Source organism: Podarcis pityusensis (assembly GCF_964106645.2).
Source record: "Podarcis pityusensis genome assembly, chromosome: 1".
Taxonomy (NCBI): domain Eukaryota; kingdom Metazoa; phylum Chordata; class Lepidosauria; order Squamata; family Lacertidae; genus Podarcis; species Podarcis pityusensis.
This window is the reverse complement of record NC_138028.1, coordinates 73,470,731-73,490,929: the sequence shown is the minus strand read 5'-3', so window position 1 is coordinate 73,490,929 and position 20,199 is coordinate 73,470,731. Positions and strand designations below refer to the sequence as shown.

General features: G+C 39.8%; 1 protein-coding gene across 1 annotated transcript; it reads left to right on the top strand.

Annotated features, from left to right (window-relative positions):
• Positions 1 to 84: 84 nt before the first annotated feature.
• On the top strand, positions 85 to 19,380 carry SPTY2D1 (SPT2 chromatin protein domain containing 1). Its single transcript, XM_080998857.1, has 6 exons — positions 85 to 317; positions 9,019 to 9,133; positions 10,003 to 11,478; positions 13,224 to 13,386; positions 13,897 to 13,974; positions 15,897 to 19,380. The coding sequence occupies exons 1-6, from the start codon at positions 258 to 260 to the stop codon at positions 15,991 to 15,993; spliced, it is 1,989 nt and encodes a 662-aa protein (XP_080854983.1). The 5' UTR covers positions 85 to 257; the 3' UTR covers positions 15,994 to 19,380.
• The last annotated feature ends 819 nt before the right edge of the window (positions 19,381 to 20,199 follow it).

Below are 20,199 nucleotides of genomic sequence, written 5' to 3'. Positions count from 1 at the left end.
TCATTCAAACAAAAAAAAAACTGGTTGACGCTTACGAGGTGATATAAGAGGTGGGAAGAGGAGCTTCGGGGCCGGAAGTGAGGAAGGAGGGAGGCAGGGAAGGAGGGGGAGGGAGGCGTCCGTGAGGAACTTTTTTCGTCAGCTGGGCGAGGGAAGGAGGGAGGGAGGGAGAAGGTCCTCTCGAGGGGCGGCAGGAGCAGCAGCGAGGCTGAGCGGCGGCGCCCCTCTCCGGGGGCGAAAGGGCCACGGAGCCCAGGATGGAGTTCCGCGATATCCTGATGGTGGCGTCGGAGCAGCAGGGGCTGAGCGCAGTGCCGGTGAGGGCTGGCGGGGGCGCGAGGGAGCGTTGGCGGCGGGGAAGAGCCGACGGCGACCGCCTCTCGCCGAAGCGGCTGCGGCCCGCCGCTTCCCTTCTGGGTCCCTCTCTCTTTGCTCTCCTCGAAGCGGACTTTCTTCTGAGTCGAGTCTTCTCGGGCTCTTCTTTCGGTCTCTCTCGCTCCCAGCCGCGCGTACATCCCGGGTTTTCCGTGCGCGCTACTTGCTCAGCTTTTGTGTTGCTAATCTGTTGCTCGCTCAGCTGCCGGCGCCCGGCGAGAGGAGCCTGTTCGGCGAGGTGTCACCGGCGCGGGGGGGGGGGATGCTTTTATCAAATGCATTTCTCGCTTGAGTCACATAAAGATGCCTTTGTTCAAAAGCTGCTGCTGCTGCTGCTTTTTTCTTTTCCTTTTTTCCGGATAGCGAACACTTGACTTCAAATCCCGACCCTTTCCTTTTTTTTTTAATCGCAAAAAATAACTTTAAAACTTTAGAAAACGAGACCAAAAAGTTGGTTTGCAGTTACCTCTACATATGCTAGGTTGCTAACCTTAAAATCGTTTTGCAGTTGATCTGAAGCTTGGCCTAAAAACGTAGGGCTAATGTTTGCATTGAGGTTGTACAATGTCCAAGCAGGATGTGAGGGTACGGGGAACTTTTTGGATGCCGACCCCATCACTTCTTTTTCTTTTTTAAAATTATTTTGACAAAGTAATAATCATAAATAGAAATGTGCATCCCACCACCGAGATTATTCCATTGTAGCTATACAACCTCCCAAAATTTCAACACCTCTTACGATGGTTTGACCCCTTTCTGTTTGAACAGTACAAATTCTACAAACACCCTCCATATCTCCTCAAAATCCTTTCTCCTGCATATTTCCCATCTTACCTTAATGGCACATGTTAATTTATCATTAATAGCTATATCCCACTCCTCTTTATACCAACTTCAATTCTTAAAGGGATTTATCTGGCTTATACTTTCTAAGCGAGCTTCTCCAGGCTTTGAAGATGTGCAGCAGGGTTTTCTGGGTGTAACAACAGCAGCAAAAGCCAGCCTAAGCATGCCTACAAATGGATATCTAGATTTGTTGTATCATTGAATGGCTGTATGAGAATTACAGTTAGCAAGGAAGTACTAAATGAAAGAGTTCTTAGGATCATGGTGATCATTGCATGTTCTTCTGGTAAAAGGTGTAAGATATTTGATAAAGCAACGTTTATTAAAAAAAAGCTTCAGGTGTTACAAAAACTGGCAACATAATATTAGTATTATGTAGCATTTGTTAAGGGTAGGTAGCTACTGGGTTACAAAGGAGCTTACAGTGGTACTTCTGGCTATGAACGCTCCTGGTTACCCATGCTTCGGGTACGAGCTCCGCTAACCCGGAAGCAGTTGCTCCTGGTTGCAAACTTTGCCCCAGGATGCGAGCGGAAGTCACGGATAAGAACGGTTTCAGCTTAAGAATGGACCTCCGGAACGAATTCCGTTTGTAACCAGAGGTACCACTGTATTGACATTTTCTTTCTTCCTTTTCCTGAAGAAGCATGTTGGGAAGAATATCCTGAGAGTTATGCCACCTTTTTTAGTATCTTAACATTTGGTATCAAATATTTTCTCAAATACTGGGTCATGATAATCTTTTGGAAGCTGTTGGTAAAATTCTGGTAAGAGACAGTGCCTTTAATTTTTTCTTTCTCTCTCCCTCTACTCATATAATTAATCCAATGCAGCATTAAATAGAATAGATTAAGCTTGGTCCAGTGCACCATGGGCATAGTAGTGTGCATGAAGGATTTCCTATTTGTCAGAGGTTCTCAGGCTTTTTATCCTCAGGGCCCTCTGGAGATGGCTTCAAATTACACTGAGATCCACTAATCACAAAATGGTGGTTCAGATGTAGAGCCAGTAACACAGTGGTGGCAGACAGAGGCAGAGTTTGGCATAACCAGCTGGCGGTTACTGACATCACTTTCTACTGATATCTGATCCACCTTCAGAAATTACCAAATTATTTGCCACAGTATTTTCCTTGTGGCAGGGAGTTTCATAGCTCAGCTTTCCTCAGGCTAAGTACATACATTTGCTCAGCCTCCCCATTTTAAGCAAAGTGTGCTTATCCAGGGGCTGTAAGTAGAGAAGGCCTGTTCATTTATATTTTTCCCTTCCGGCCCCCCACCAATGCCTCTCAAAGTGTTTGTAACCATCTGCTGTATTCCCTTCCCTCCATGCCAAACTCCCAATATTTTTTATCCCAGCTTCCTGATCCTTTTATATTCACACCTTTTATATCAGCTTCTCTCATCCTCTTCTTTTCTTTTCCTAGTTTATGTATTATTAGTTCATTTATTTATTACCATAAAAATGAAACTTTTATTTCCATTTCTAATTTCCATCAATGCTTACCCTGGTCCTTTCCTCTCAGAGAAGGGAGGGATTGCCTCGCTTCTCTCTCTCTCTCTCAGCTTGTTTCCTGGACACCAGAGTGCAAGAAGTTGCTGATATAGTCATTGGTCCAATCAAAAGTCTTATCACATGGTTAGGAGACTGGGCAGGTATTTGAGGAGGCTCTGGACAGGCTGTGGCACTGAGGCCAACCTCAGAGTGGCCCAAGACCCACTGGTATGCACCCAGCCTTCTGTTTGAGGGAGCCTGCCCTAGACTAGAGCATAACAGAGCTCTGTTCTCCCTATGGAGTTAGAGGGAGCAGACCATTGTCCCTTCATCACTCTTCCTTGGTCAAGTGGAGTGGGACAGAGAGGACTGGCTAGAGATTTTGGAGTTACTGGACTGGCATGGTGACAGCCCCATTATATGCTGTGGAGGATGGAGGGAACAGGGCTTTGTTATAACCTTTGGAGACTTTTATGTGATGCTACATCCTCAGGGGATGGACCAAGCCCAAGGTATATTTTCTATGAGTAGACAGCATGATGATTTAAATGCCTATTGCAGGTCTTTTTATTTAGTCCATGTCTTGATTTTAATTCTCCAGGAAAACACGCAAGTCTCAGTCTAACGAAAAAACGTTCTTCTCTTTGTATCTCATTAATAGGGTCAGTTGAAATATTTATTCTAATGTCCCAAACCTTTACCAGTGCTGGGTTGCTGTGGTTTCCTCAAATAGTGTGCAGCTATAATCTTTGCTGACGTAGGAAAGATGATGTATTAGCAATTCTAATTTAAATGCCTTGCAGGCAAATCAATGCATGCTTACTTTGAAATAAATTCCACTTAAATCAGTGGGGCCTACTGTCAAGTAAGTGCTCATAGGATTGCAGTCTTAGACAAAAACTGGATACAGAAAAAAGGCCGGGCAGCAAATATATCCTGGACACCCTTAGCACAGTTGCACCAAATAGCTGTTCAATATGCATGTCTACTACACTTGTAAAAAAAAGTTTCTTTTAACTTCTCCATACAACCAAAAAAACCACCATTCCAATTCTTATACTTGACCTTCAGTTTTCAAAGTAGGTTGTATATAGGTTGTATATTTTTTTAGCCATAACATTCCCCCCCCCCCGCCAGCTGGAGACTGCTCTTCTAGATCAGAGGTGGATAACCTGTGGCCTTTCAAGTCTTGTTGGGCCACAACTTCCATCATTAGCCAGGCTGATGGGAGTGTGGAGTCCCATTGCTTAGAGAGTCACAGGTTTGACAGCCATGTCACAGATGCTTTCAGGTCTCTTTTCACATAAATCTTTTATGAATAGTTCATTTTCAGCAATGCCTTCTTCTGTTTTAGTAATCTGAAAGTTTGGGCCGCTCTTCAATTTAAAATAGATGAAATAGAAATTTGAGTCTTGTAAGTGCTCCTGAATACAATACAGATTTCAACATTTACTAGATGAAAGGACAGCTGCAAGTGCGAAGGGTTGGTTGTCAGAGAAAGAGAGAAATTGGTGTTCTTCTTGGGAACCCTGACACAAAACAAAGAAATAGATGCCCCTCAGGGTCCCTTCTGACTCTACAGTTCTATGCAAAATAGGCTTCAGGTGAAACTAGGCATGGGGACAGTCCCCTAGAAATCAAGGAATGACTGCAACTTGATACAGAAAGCATTCTTATATACTTCTGTGCTACATGTTTGATCACTATTAGCCAATCATGTGGCTGCAATAAAACTTTCTATAATAGTTACATCCCACTGTTGTCTAAACCGGTCAGAAATCTCTTAGATACCTTGAGCCCTCCCCAACCTTCTCATTATAACAATATTCATCAATGTCCATCTGTATTAATTACCTTATTTATTAGCTGTCCACCAACATCTGCTTTCATTTATTTTGTGATTAATACATCCATTCTTATATATTGATATAATATTAATTGCAATCGTTCTGCCTAGCCAGTCTCCCTTCAGCATTGCTATGGCAATTGACCTCCTTGAATTCTTTCAGTGTCAGGACACTGGCTGCTGCTTGTTCCTTCCTAAAAGCAAGTGAGTTTTTTTTCCTAACGAGAAGGGTTAGTAAAAGTTCATGCAGCTTTTGCTAGGCTACAATATATCAGGAAAATGGAGTCTAAGCTACTAAAAGAGATTTAATGAAAGCAAGAAACTACCGTATAGATTCCAAATAGGACAAGTAAATGGAGTTTTCGCTTTCAAGAGAACATATTATATGTTTTGAAGAAGCTATCAGTAAAGTTACAGATAGGTAGCCGTGTTGGTCTGCCATAATCAAAATAAAAAAAATCCTTCCAGTAGCACCTTTAAGACCAACTAAGTTAGTTCTTGGTATGAGCTTTCGTGTGCAAGCACACTTCTTCAGATACACTGAAACAGAAGTTGCCAGATCCTTCTATATAGTGAGAAGGTGGGGAGGGGTATTACTCAGAAGGGTGGTGGGAATGGGAGATAGGCAGATAGCTGGGATGAGCCTGCTGACGACTCTTAACGACTGTAATGGGTCTTACAGGAAAAGGCAAGGGGTGAGAAGGTGAGAAATGGCTTAGTCATGTATAATGGGATAAGAATCCAATGTCTTTGTTCAAACCAGGTTTCTCCATGGTTTTAAGTTTGGTAATGAGTTGCAATTCAGCAGCTTCTCTTTCCAGTCTATTTCTGAAATTCCTTTGTAGTAAAACAGCTACTTTGAGATCTTGTATAGAATGTCCTGGGAGATAACAGAACACCTCTAGTCATCACATACAGCTCCCAAGTTAAAACTGTACAACACATCATCAGAGATCTACAACCTCTCCTGGACAATGACAGTTCTCTTTCTCAAGCTCTGGGAGGAAGACCTTTCATTGCCTACAGACAGCCACCCAATCTTAAACAACTCCTAACCCACAATAATACTACAACCAGACTTAACACGGACACTGGCACCAGAGCCTGCAATAAACCCAGATGCCAGCTTTGCTGCCACATACACCCGGACAACACCATTACTGGCCCCAACAACATCACACATACCATCTCGGGACTATTCAATTGCTCATCATCTAACATTGTGTATGGCATCAAATGCCAACAGTGTCCTTCAGCTCTCTATATTGGACAAACAGGCCAAACCTTACGCCAAAGAATAAATGGACATAAATCTGACATCAAGAATCACAAAACAGAGAAACCAGTAGGAGAACACTTTAATCTCCCAGGACATTCTATACAAGATCTCAAAGTAGCTGTTTTACTACAAAGGAATTTCAGAAATAGACTGGAAAGAGAAGCTGCTGAATTGCAACTCATTACCAAACTTAAAACCATGGAGAAACCTGGTTTGAACAAAGACATTGGATTCTTATCCCATTATACATGACTAAGCCATTTCTCACCTTCTCACCCCTTGCCTTTTCCTGTAAGACCCATTACAGTCGTTAAGAGTCGTCAGCAGGCTCATCCCAGCTATCTGCCTATCTCCCATTCCCACCACCCTTCTGAGTAATACCCCTCCCCACCTTCTCACTATATAGAAGGATCTGGCAACTTCTGTTTCAGTGTATCTGAAGAAGTGTGCTTGCACACGAAAGCTCATACCAAGAACTAACTTAGTTGGTCTTAAAGGTGCTACTGGAAGGATTTTTTTTATTTTGCTATCAGTAAAGTTCATGTTTTATTAAATGTGTATTGCCAGTGTGTGTGGATCATGATCTCTTCATGGGAAAAGTGATTTAATCAATGAAAAGGAATCACAATTCAGAACAGGGGTGGGGCACCTGTGGCTTTCCAGGTGTTATTGGACTCATCCTCCTATCTGACCCAGCCAACATAACCAGTGTTCGAGATGGTAGGAATTGTATTCCATGAATATCTGGAGGGCCACAGGTTCCCCACATCTGATTTAGAAATATAATTCCTGAAAGTGTATTTCTCTTAAAGAGCTTGTGCTGAATGAAAGCTCAGAAATGATTAAAAAAATCTTGAGCATTTACTACAATTTTATCTTTATTGTTGACTTTGGGAAGTTCATCTCTTCCTGTAAGCTAGCAGAGTTAGTTAACATTTGCTTTCCTGTGGTTGCGGTCCTAGGCAACATTGAACAGCATTCAGAGGTTCCTTTCCTCTGACAGGAAGTCTGTTCCTCCAGCAGAAATAATCTTTCTGTTCAAATTATCTTCCATTGGAAGAGAAGCATTGGATCCAGCCCATTAACTTTGAAAGTCTTACTTATTTTACATCTGAGTAAACATGACTAGGATTGGACTATTAAAATGTATGTATTAAGTTTTCCTGAAGGTAATTTCAGATTTGAGACACTTTAAAAACCATTATCAAGTAGTAAGCAGTTACTGAAATGTTACTGCTAAGAAGGATTTTAGGCTAAAACTATTCTTTGCTAGATAGTGAATAAGCACATTCATGATCATTTATATGAGAAATAGAAGCAATAATGTATTGCATCATGTCTCACTAAAATTATAGAGCTGTTAGTTCATCTCCCTTAGGGAAAACCATGCTAAGCAATAATTAGCTGTTTTCAAAATGAAGTGACTATTGGGCTTAGTAATGCTTCCACTGATAGCTCAGTTGTTGCTATAGATAACTCAAGATCTGACCCAAGTATGTAAATATCTATTAACTTGATTTAAAAAGTAGTCCTTGTTATTGTTCAACAGCAACACATAGGGTCTGTGTAGCGTAGGGAATGAATCTGGCCAAAGGCAATGTGATAGTATAAGATAAAAAGATAAAGTATTTTCAAAGTTTGAATTATAACATTTAGAATTTCTACATGATTTTGTCTTCTTGTTAAGCTGTAGTTTCATAAATAGCATTGGGATCTTCAAATAAAGGGCTACTGCATTCTTGTTATTTTATTTTTTAGCTTCACAGCGACTCTGTGGAGTGGGTCATATTTCAATGTCTGGCTCAGTCAGGGTTGTGAGATTTCTTCATTGTACTTATGACAACTGCCTACTTCTGTCAAAGTAACTTAAAGAAAAACCAGGTGGTGGTTTCACTCTTAGTTTGGAGAGAGCAGTGTTTTAAAAGACACCTGCTCTCTTTTAAAGAGGGGATAAATGCTAATTTTGGAGCTAACATAGTTTTGAATCATTTTCACCAATATTTCAAGGCATGGAGGGTGTAATCAAGTTTTACAAAATGAACTTTTAAAGGCTTTTGTGGTTTTCAATTTCAGTTATTGCTTAAATGCTGTGTAACAACAGCCATCTGCAGCTTGCATATTGCTACAGCTTTCAACCCTACAGTTGCCATCTGGAGGTGCTCAGAAAAGGATAATCAGTGTTTTAAAAAGCACACCAGGAGAGTTTGACCTGTGCTTTTCGCCATTGCGGACAAATCTTTGTATAAAGCTGGTACTTTTATCAAACAATGAGAATGGAATGTTACTGCCTGTCTAGCTTGTTCACTGAGTTGTTGGAGAGAACTTGTAGCTGCAGTAGACTTTTATACCTCATACAAGCTATGTGTTGTATAAAGTCTTGTATTAAAGTATTTGTTTTAGTGTTCCTTATTTCATTGAGAAGAAATATCAATATATTCTAAATTGGTAATTATAAACATACCACACACACACACACACACACAGTTACAGGTAGGTAGTCATGTTGGTCTGCCGTAGTTGAAACAAAATTAAAAAAATCCTTCCAGTAGCACCTTAGAGACCAACTTGGTATGTTATTGGTATGAGCTTTCGTGTGCATGCACGCTTCTTCAAATACAAAGAAGATTGGTATCTGAAGAAGTGTGCATCACATAAAAGCTCATACCAATAACAAACTTAGTTGGTCTCTAAGGTGCTACTGGAAGGAATATATATATATATATATATAACATAAAATAGCTTTTTTTCTTATACAGCTAAAGAAGTAATTACAATTAAATCTGACCATGTTTAAACACTCCCCCCAAATAAATCACAAATTAAGTACAAAAACTCTTACTTGCATAAGCACTCAGACAGCTTTTTGAATAAAATATAGCCTGTATTGTGTTATATCTATGCTCTTCTGATATTGTTATACTGCAATTTCCATTAGCTCCAACCAACATAGCCAGTGGGCTGAGATGATGTCATTCAAAATGTTGTGTTAAGATGGTTTATGACGTATTGTGGCATGTGGTTGTGGCCACTGCTAAGCACCTTAAACACCGCTGAAATCAATTGCTGAAAAGGCTTTTATTGTTAAATTGCCCAAAGTCCCCAACCTGTTGTGTACAGTAGCTAGAAACCTAGAGCCTTCAAGATTGGTGTGTGGTTCTGACATTTTGTCTCTTTTCAGAAAAGATACAGTTTGGCAGTAGGCCCTCCCAAAAAGGATCCAAAAGTGAAAGGTGTTCAGTCAGCAGCTGTGAGAGCTTTCCTCAAGCGGCAAGAAGAGGAACAAAGGAAAAAGGGTATATTTTTAAATTATCTTTCTCCTCCCAAGAGCCACTGTCACTTATTTTTGGTGATAACTGTCTTCTGTTTCTTTTTGAATATTGTTGCCATAGTTCCCTCATTTTTGGATGTGCATTGGCTTCTATAATCCTCTGAAAGCAGTGGCAAAACTTTAAAAGTTGGTTCATTTCCTCCCCTCTGTTCTGCATTTAGAACTGGATTCAGATTACTGAAGCCAATGCAAGGACTTCTGCGAGCACAACAAGGCTTCCCACCTTCCCTATCAATATCTCTGGGGTAGTACAGCATGCAGTGAGCAGGGAGAGGGGGAGATCATTCCATCAGGCAAGCAGGAATTCCATCAATGTTGCTGGGTTGTTTGGAACATCAGAGTGTTGAATTCCTCTCAGTTTGTACAATAGCTAGAAACTACAACATCACAGAGATTGGTGCATAGTTTTGACACCTTGTTCTTTCAAAGCAAGTTTTATTTAACAGGCTTTTTGACAAATTCCAGAAGATACTGGACAGAACTGCTCTTTGAAAGTCCTCCTCAGTTTTGCAAGCAGTTGCCCATGTTCAGTGGGGAGCTGCTGCCTGAGAAACCCAAACCCACAGCCTCCTGGGTGTGCTGAATTAATTGTGCAGTTCTTTAGATCTCAGTCAGCCCTTGTGTTTAAAGTGGAGCTCTTAATTAAAATTCTGCTGTGTTATTTCCAAGGGTAGCTTTTATGTTCCATGTCTGCTATTTGATTGCTTAGATAGTTTGTAGTCAGAATGTAAACTCTGAGCATGACCTTTACTAGCCATTGCAGTTTTTCAAGCTTATCCCAAGATTTTTCAAGCGCAAAAAATATTTTACATAGGAACTTTCCTTCTTTTACAGCCATTGAAGAAAAAAGAAGAAAAGAAGAACTTCTCGCTAAACGTGTAGAACTGAAGCATGACCGAAAAGCAAGAGCTATGGCTTCACGGACGAAGGACAATTTCCGTGGCTATAATGGCATTCCTGTTGAAGAGAAGCCTAAAAAGAGGCAAGGCCGTGAAAACAGTTCTGAAGGGAACACAGAAGGAGGTGAATGCATGACAGGTGATGAAATGGAGCAATTTGAATATGATCAGACAGAATCGGAGCATGAATTGGAAGAATATGAAGAAAAGCCATCCAAAGCACCAGTGAAACCAAAGGCGCCTCCCAAAAGTGCACCTCCAACACTGAACTTTAGGGACCTTTTAAAGCTGGCTGAAAAGAAACAGTATGAGCCAGTTGAAATAAAAGTTCCTCTGAAAAAGACAGAGGAAAGACCCATGACAGCGGAAGAACTGAGAGAGCGAGAATACTTAGAGCGGAAACACAAAAAGGGGGTTATACTAAAAGAGAAAAAAGTTGGGAAAGAAATAAAACAGGTTACTATATCAAATTCTTCCAAGAAGGAATTTTCACAGAAGGAGCTCATAAATGCTAAACCTAGTAAGCATTCAGCGGACAAACATTCCTTGTCGAAAGGAAGCCTTTCCTCTCAAAGTAGTACTGACAAGAAATCCAAGGGACCAGCTTTAAATGAAAAGCATTTGAAGTTGTCATCTGCCTCCAAACCCAACCCTTCTGAGAAAGCAAAACCTACACATAAGGTCCCTTTGAAAAGCCCATCGAACAGCAGTCAAATTAAACCAGCATCTAATGGGGGTGGGAAATCTGGACCTAACTCTCATACCCCAACTTTGAAAACGGCTGCAAATGGAATTCTCAGGCATCCATCTGCTAAAGAAATTGGTCTGAAAAAAACTACTAGCCAAACAAAACCATCTGGTGTGGCTCCTTCCCAGCATGAAGGTGTTAAAAATGTCAGCTCCAAGCAAGCAAGCCGCAATTCAGGCGCAGGAGGACCTCTTCCACGAGCAAAGAGCAGCTTGAGCACAGGTCCAGGTCGGCCAAGCAGCAGTTTGATTGTTGGACGTGGACCACAGGGCAATAGTTCAGGCATGGGACCTGGACGATTAGGTGGCGGCTCGGGATCAGGGCAACGAAGCAGCAGCTCAAGTGCGGGACTTGTACGGCCAGGCAGTAACTTAGGTGTGGGATCTAGCAGACCAGGCAACAGTTCAGGACCAGTGCGTCCTGGAAGTAGTCAAAACATAGGACCCGGGCGGCCAAATAGTCTAAATGCAGGACCGGCAAGAGGTAGTAACTCAGGATTGGGACCAGGCCGGCCAAACACCACTTCAGTTGGAACTCTGAAACCAAAGTGTACGGTTGTATCAGAAACGATCTCTTCTAAAAATCTGGTACCACGACAAGGTAGCGGACAAATGAATGGGATGAGGCCATTTCCACAGCAAAGACCCAGGATCCCCCCACAAGGTATCTTTAAAGTTTGAGTTTATGAATAATTTGATATGTACTCTTTGTTTCATTCATACATTTGTTGTCTCACTGTATCTGTTGGGACTTGGAGTTGCATATCTTCCAATCTAGTGCATGTTAGTTGAATGTGAGTTCCATTGAGTTCAGTGGTAGTACAGTACTCCGAGAATTTGTATAGGATCTCATTCTACCATGAACTTTGTAAACAAAAAAAGCAAAGCAAAGCATGGACTGTTTTTAAAACTACTTTGCAGATTTGATTGCTCCTCACAAACATACGTATGGTAGAGTGTAGGAAACCTTAGATAAATTTTATGGTCTTGTTAACGTCACGTACATTTATGTGATTTCTGGCTTCTACAAGTTCAAGCAAATTCAGTGTGAGCAGGAAAGGCTGTAACAAAGATATTGTGACAAAGATATAATTCCATGATTGATTTAAGGGTAAGAAGCTCCCTTGATCTGAAGCACAGGAATCACTCCAGTTGGGGGAGGGCAGAGTTGAGCTTTATTTTTCTTGGAGCACTCCTTTGCCAAGGCAGACAGGATTTCAACTTAATCTTTGCAGCAGTCAGTAGCCCTTACTCTCCCATAACAAAGGTTCTCTTATTCTAGATTAGCTTGCTGCAACTCCAGTGCTTGTACTGTATGAAGAAGCGATGTCAACCATTTCGGAGAGGGAGATGGTGCTGGAATGCTGTAGATGTACACAGATAACGCTTTGCTGCTAAGCACAAATCAATCTTCGCCTTGCCCTGCTTTTCCAAATCTGGGCCTAACATGTCAAGCAGATGGAATTAAGTGCAGATTTTGTGTTCTAGTGTAGAGAAACTGCATGGGAATTATCCCCTCCCCCCAAATAATACTGGACAATTCAACTAACCTGAATGTTGGAAGATTCAGGACAGATAAAAGAGAACTACTGCATACAGCACATACCGGTAGTTTAACTATGAAATTCATTTCTATAAGATGTGATGGCCACCATCTTAGATATGTTGAAAAGTGAACTGGAAGCATTAATGGAGGATAGGGCTTGCCATGATGTTCTACCACCACTGTTGGAAGTCTGAATCCCAGTTGCTGAGAATCACAAGTGAGGAGAGTTCGGTTGCACTCAGGTCCTGCTTGCAAACTTTCTATAAGCATCTGGTTGGTCACTGTGAGAACAGGATGTTGGACCAGTTGGGCCTTTAGCCTGGTCCAGCCGGACTCTATGTCTTTGCGTCTGGTACATAATAATCTGTCTGGTACATAATAAGCTACCTAATAACGCTTGAAGCAATAGGCCTAGTAAACACACACCATTTAGTATTCTTATTATGAGGAGGATTTCAGATTTGTATTCCAAGAGTAGATTTGTTGTGTTGATGTAATACGCCCCCGCATTTGAAAAGAACATTTCTTTTTGCCAAGCCATTTACAGTGATCCAACTAAATTTGTTACTTAAATGCTGGGTAGCGGGGATGACTAACTTGTGTGCCTTCAGATGATGATGAACTCACATCAGCCCCCGTCAGCCATGGCCAGCAATCAGAAATGATGGAACTTGTAGTCCAGCAGCATTTGGAGGGCCAAAAGTTAATCTGCCCCTGCATTACACCAATAGCTGCCCAGAATGCAACCCATGTAAAGCCTCATGAAGTGACTGTATTAGCTAGTGAAAAACTAATGCAGCACAAAAATAAATGTTGCAGCGGGTTTGGAAGTGTGTATTACATGTCTGAATTTCACCCCTTAGGTTTTCCAAGACCATCTCTTCCACCTATTACTAGTAAAAGGCAATATGAAGACGATGAAGATGAATACGATTCTGAAATGGAGGACTTCATAGATGATGAAGGAGAGTCCCAGGAAGAAATCTCTAGACATATTAAAGAGATATTTGGCTATGATCGGGCTAGGTGAGAAAAAAAAAATTGTATCATTTTATACCATTGTGTAGTTATGACAGCCTCTATAACATTCATGTAAGGTGCATAAATAAAGTTTTCCCCGATACAGTTTCATAATTTAGTCTGCTTGAGTACTTTTGAAATTAATCAGGAGCTCCTTAAGAAAACAGAGTTTGAGCAAAAGTTCTCAGTGGTTTCTGTCAACTATAATCGAGGATAAAAAATATGAATGTGCATGTACTCAAAAAATGCAAGAAAGGGGCTGATATACTACAATATGCAGCCTATTCATTTACTAGTACTGTATTTGCCAAAGCATATGATTACTGAGACTAAAGGTCCCTACCCCTGCACTGAAAGGAACTGACTTGGTCCAGCCATATACCATAATTATAAGGTTACTTGAAACATATTTCTGTTTTATTTAAATGCATATACAATTCTGGTTCTGAAACACATGCATTTATGTATTATAGCAAAAGTGAACATATTGCATTTCATTTTGCCTATTACTCTCAGATATAAAGACGAAAGTGATTATGCCTTACGTTACATGGAAAGCAGCTGGAAGGAGCAACAGAAGGAGGAAGCCAAAAGGTAAGCAGAGTTGAATCTATCCACTTCACTCTCCCAGATTTTGGTCATTCATCAAAAAGAAACAGTTCCATGAATGTGATTCCAAATAATGATGAGTTTGGAATCATTGTGAGCCATGGCAAGCAATGTGAGCAAAATGGCTGAAGTCTCTGTGAAGTGACCTCAAGTGAAGGGGAGGTTTTTTTGGGAAATGATTCAAAGTCAGCCATGAATATATTGGCATACTGTGGAGATCTGCACGTTTTCATCACAGTGCTGTTAACCTGAAACCAAAAGCCCTCCATAAATTTGAAATAAGTGAGGACAATGTGACCAACTTGGTGGAGAGATCAACTGGGATAATATTCCTGATGGATTCTTACCCATCTTTGTTAGTGTATAGAGCCTCAGCATCCATGCTTCCTTGAATGATGGTCCCTGGGAAGACTGTCAAAGACTGTAGCTTCCTCAGAAAGTCAGTGATCTCCTGAAAACAATTTTAAATATTGGGCCCAAATGGAGACAATGATTTTTGTCCCATTACAAATGTTCTACTCAGTGAAGCTAAGATGATTATATGGACCAATTCCTGCTATTGTGTGTTTTTTGCGTACTTATTTAGCATATATTGAAGCTAAGACTGTAATTCTTGTATTTCATTGCAATACTTAATACATTTTTTACCTAACCAGCTCTGTCGGCAGAAGCCCTGCACAAGGACCTCTGCTTGTGCAACAGTGCTTTCCCCTGCCTCTCCCCACAGGCCTCTCAAAATTGGCTCTGGGGAAGGGTCAGAAGAATCCCTAGAACAGAATGGGGGGTATTGTTCCATCTGGCAAGCTGGGATGCTTGCACAGGCAAAATGATTGGAAGAATGGAACATGTAATTCAAACAGGTCTTTAAGCTGCTGCAAAACAGTCCATGGCAGGGGTTGCCAACCTGGCACTAATTGGCTTTTATTAGGTGCCCCTGGGGAAACCACTGCCCCCACTCTGAGTTTTCATTTAAAATAAGCAAATGTCTAGCTCTCCTAAAATGAAAGTTATTGGGCAAAATGTACAGGTACCTTCTCTGTGGGGGGGGGGGGGGTGTGATGTGGCCACCTTGTATATTTTTCCGAGTACAGAGGAATGCCCTCTGTTGTTATTGCATAGCAATTCTGTGTGTATTGCGTGGTCTCCACAATCGGCTGGCTCCCCATAGTGAGCATAAGATTGTCAGGGTTAAGTTTTCTCTCTAATTTTGTGTTACACCACACTGTCCATGTGCACTATTTTGTGACTAGTGCCCTCAGGACTTTCCTGAAATTTGTAAAATGCCAACTGCTCCAAAAAGATTGGTCGTCCCTGTTCTGTGGTTTCGCTGCAACAAGCTTACATGCCTAAACCTCCGGAAGTGTACTGTACAAAAACAGAATATAAACGCAATCAGTTTGGTTTCCTGTCTGGTCATATATAGGATTGTCTGGAGGTATTATTGATCCTTGTAGCATCTTCAAAGCAACATGTGAATACAAATTTCAGCTGCTCTAACTCTCTATATTTATACTCTTAATTGGGGGATATCATTATTGTTCAGGCCAATTGCAGCAGCAATTACAATTAGCCAGCCTTTCTTTATATAGCATGTTTTTAGTATTGGGTAGGCTTGTAACCTTGTGCCGTCTCAATATGTTATGGGAGCCATTTATTTTTATTTTTCTATTCCCAGTCTAATTGTAGCATATTCCAGTGCTGTTGCATCCCTGGAAATGTAAGGCAGTTTCTAATATGGCTTCTCTAGGGGATATCCTAAACCTAGCTAAGATTTCTGCAAGCTGTCTAGTGATGGGTAATTGTAAGAGGGTTATGTTGATTTCCTCCTGGCTAGGGATTTTTTGTGCTCCTACGTTTTGGGTTTAATTATCTTCAGATTTTAGTGTAACTAAATCTTTATTCCGCAGCTTGAGGCTTGGAATGCAGGAAGATCTAGAAGAGCTAAGACGTGAAGAAGAGGAATTGAAACGAAAGAAGCAGGCAAAGAAGCTGAGAACACGTTAATCAATTTGCCATAGCTATGGTTTTCTTGTTATTCTTCCATTCCCCCCCCCCCCCATTCTGCTGCTTGTTCCAAATTTCAGCTTTAGTTTTACTTTGCATATGAAAGGGTAAAAACTTGAGTAGAAAATGGAAATATAGAAATATGGTTCTTTAATTTGACCCACAAATTCATATTTTTAATATTTGCCAATGCTTCCTTTTTATAAAATAAATGCACTAATTGAGAATATAGACGGAATTAAAGTGGAAATGAATGTTACTACTGCCTAAATTAGTTCAAGGATGCCAGCAGACTACTGACTGACTATGCACTGGCTTGCAAAATGTGGGCCCTCACACCAGTACGACAGCCTGCATTCTTCATTTTACTTTAAAAAGGAATAATGTTGTTTGTGTCCTGAGTCAAGATTCTTAAATTCTTCCCATTCAGATAAAGCACAGATTAAAAAATTGTCGCTGCTGTTCTTGATGTTGAAAGCAATATTGACCTGTATTGGAGAAGATTATTTGAAAAAGCAATGTTATCATGAAAGGTCATGAGCATTGTCTTCGAAAACTAATAGACTGAACCTATCCCTAGAAGTAGCTGTTGTGGAATAAACAGACAGCAGTGTCTGGCACGAAGAAAAGAAAACCGCATCATACATGCCAACAGAAATCTCATCCTGCCTCCCCTTGCAAAGCTAACTTGCTGGTTCTAGTAATATAAGGTTGTTTCTCTGGCTTCTTGAATTCAGTAGAGTGGGGCCTTGGGAAACCCTGTATCTATTCCCATGTGTTTGAAGTCTTCCTTGAGCTGATAAGAGTCAGTCCACTGCCTGATGTTTTCCTATCCTGCTGTGCAGAAGATAGAATTGAGCTACTTCATGTCATTTAGAAATTATTTCAATAAGAAATGGGACCAAATGATGAGTTTGCCTTGTAGGTCTGGGATTTCATTGCCAAAAATAAAAATAAAATTATCTTGGGAAATGCAAACTTACATTTTATATAGATATATAATTTCTATGACTTTGGCTTAACTACATTTTAGGAATATTTTTAGAATATACCCCATTTTTTTCAGTCTCCATTTCTAGATTAAGTGCATATTGCATAACAACCCCAAAGCCTGCTGGTGTATATTGCCAACTAGTTTATTCCAGAATAGACACCAATTCAATCTACATCCTTCTCATTGTAGGCATCTTTATAGTTATTCTGAACAGTTGTTCAATAAAGCAGCTGAATAGATTCCCCACAAAGAAACAAACTTTATAGTTTGTCAAAAGGTCATTTTTGTTAGTTTTTGAACGTTTGGTTACGCACCAATTTAAAGCTACTACAAAAGTAACACAGTAATTGAATGTTACAAAAAGTTCTAGGTTTTCCCTCATTTAAAAGAACTGTGCTTTGGGATTTCAGTCATGTTTCATGTATTTTATTACTCTGGTGTCCATGATATGCTGTCAAATAAATAAAAAAACCGATTATGCTTGCTAAAAATTGCATCGTTAGGCCAATAATGAAGAATATGATATTCTTCTAAAAGCTAAAACTAAGGTTGGACAGTGTATCCTGATTAGTGTTCTAGCGGAGAGGTATTCTAGCAAAGATTGGCTACATTTTAAAGAATAATTGGAGGTGAAATTGTAATAAGTAACAGGAATGAATGAATTCAGCCTTCAAAATGGGAAGTGGAGTTTAATCGGGAGAATTAATGTAAAGAAAATAAAGAACCTTTGCTTATAAAATCCTTCAGCCACCCCTTTTTGTTGTTGGGTGGTGTTTGCTGAAATGAAACTATTGGACAGTTGCTACAGTTAGTGTGCAGCTGAACTGGAACTCTTAACTTAAAAGTTACTGTTATCACTAGTGCTATTTCCCCCCATTTGTCTGCGTTACATCTTGCTGTGATTAATATATACACACATGAATCTGGCAAATGCACCCATTTGTCTTTTTAATTCGTTCAAGGCAATGACTGTTGGAAACATGACCAGGCTGCTGTTCATTTTATAATTATTCTAATGTGAGGATGTATCTTAATCATCAGCCCAGGTATGGTCCTCAGCAAGCTGAAGAATTTGTAGCACCAGAAATCTGAACAGAAATCTTCATTATTCACATGCATGTTTTAACCACGTCTTGTAAGTTCTGTTCAAGACTGTATTCTGAAACATTTCAGTGTTACTTGTCTTGTAGAAGATAACATAATCAATATTGCCAATCTTCTTTTCTCACTTTAGAACTTCCAAAATAGAAACTTGCCCTGAACATGAGAATGATCATGCATTCTAGAGAATAATTGTATTCTCTTTTGAGATGATGAGCTGTTTAACATGTCTGTTTGCATTATTTGTGTGTGGCAGGAAAATGTTTTTCCCGTCATTTTTCTTGGTTCTTACCCTTAAATAAACATATCAATTATTTAATGGTTCATTAATCAGCTAGAATATTCATTTCTTCCAAGGCATATACAACACTGAAGCAAAAGAAACAAATTGAATATTTTCCTTTTGGAGGTGTCAGGCTTCTATAGAGACGTCATAGATTGCATTAGCAGAACTCTAGTCTAAGTTGCTGATTCTGTTCAGTGAAAGATGTGCCTTTTTTTACATACATTAATATTTCCAGGAATGTAGGATGAAGAGTTAATTCTGCTGTCAAAGATGCTTTATTGATGCTTGATCATGTGAAATAGCATAGTTTTTTTATAAAGTCCTTCCAGGTCTTGTATTGCACAACTACAGTAGTTAGTATTTATTGATATTACTAAGTAAAACTGAAGGGCACTTTGTATTTAATTAAAACTTAATTTTGCAATTGCCTTATATGTATTTTATTAAGGCTGTACTTACACTTTTTACAGCAGTATCTGACAGAGGCCAGGGCAGCAAGTTTCATGGAAAATCCTAGCAAACAACTCTGATTTATTCTTTAATGGAGAACTCTTTCAAAATGTATAAAATCTTATTTTTTATAAGCCCCTGATTTTTATCCAGCATAACTAATTTTTATTTGGCTTTGGCTTTCTGTAAATTTAATTACCCCAAAGTGTATTTCTACATATATAGCAGGAGACCAAAACACTGGAAAGAAAATACAGTCTTGAAGAGACTAGTAAATTAATTGTGAAGACTATGTTGGATTTCTATTTATTTTGTTGAGTCAGAGTACTACAATCAAGTGTTAGCATATAACTGAGGATGCTTCTAGATTCCATGTTCTGTTTTTTGTGAAGCTCATTGTGTTTAACACAATGTGACAAATCAGGTAAAAACTGTTAACCTTATTGTTTTTTTCTGGTGCTGTCAGAGTGTATGCTTTTGCACATTTGAAGTGCAGTCTGAAAGCAAATTATGTATATAAAAAATTACAGACATTAAAACATTTTATTGAATTTTTCACTGGTTTGCATTAATTTGTAGGAGACTTTAAAATACCACGGTGTTCCTTCTACAGGACTCCTTGCAAAATATTCTTTGTTCCTTGAAGTTTGCTTATTTCACTTTGTTATTAAGTGTCTGAGCCATGCAGAAGCGGCTGGAATTTATTAGATCATATTACAGAGTATCAAAATAGCTGAGTTATTAAATAGCAGATCAAATATTAAAAGTTTTAATTGAATGATGCCGTTTCTGACTACTTTGTCATAGTCGCTAATGTTAGGGAATAATATTGACTGAGTTCAGTACAAATACTGTGCTATAGTTCAGTAACATATAAGATTGTATCTTAGTGGAAAATTAAAAACTGGAAAAGCAGTTGTCCATTGAGCTGTAACACAGCATATATCTGTTGAATTTCATCTTTATGGCTTTAGCCCAGTTAATACAAAAATCAAAAACTTCACGTCATGCTTGCCATATCATGACTGTACTTTGTATTCTGTAATTGCTTCCCTAAATCAATGAGGGAGCCAAAGAATCTTAGATGTTAAAGTGAAATAATTTTGCAAGCCCTCGGCATGACCCTATGGCCTCTTCCCCTTCATCCATACTTTTAGCAGCTTCATTTTGGTACTCAAAGCCACCTGCTACCCCAGATACCTTCTGCACAAAACTGAGTTGAATTTCTTTGGGGGGTGGGGAGGAAGCAAAGTGGTGATGACAAAACTGTAGCTAAGCCACAAAGCTAATTTTAATGAGCCATATGCATGTACAGTGGTACCTCAGGTTAAGTACTTAATTCGTTCCGGAGGTCCGTTCTTAATCTGAAGCACCA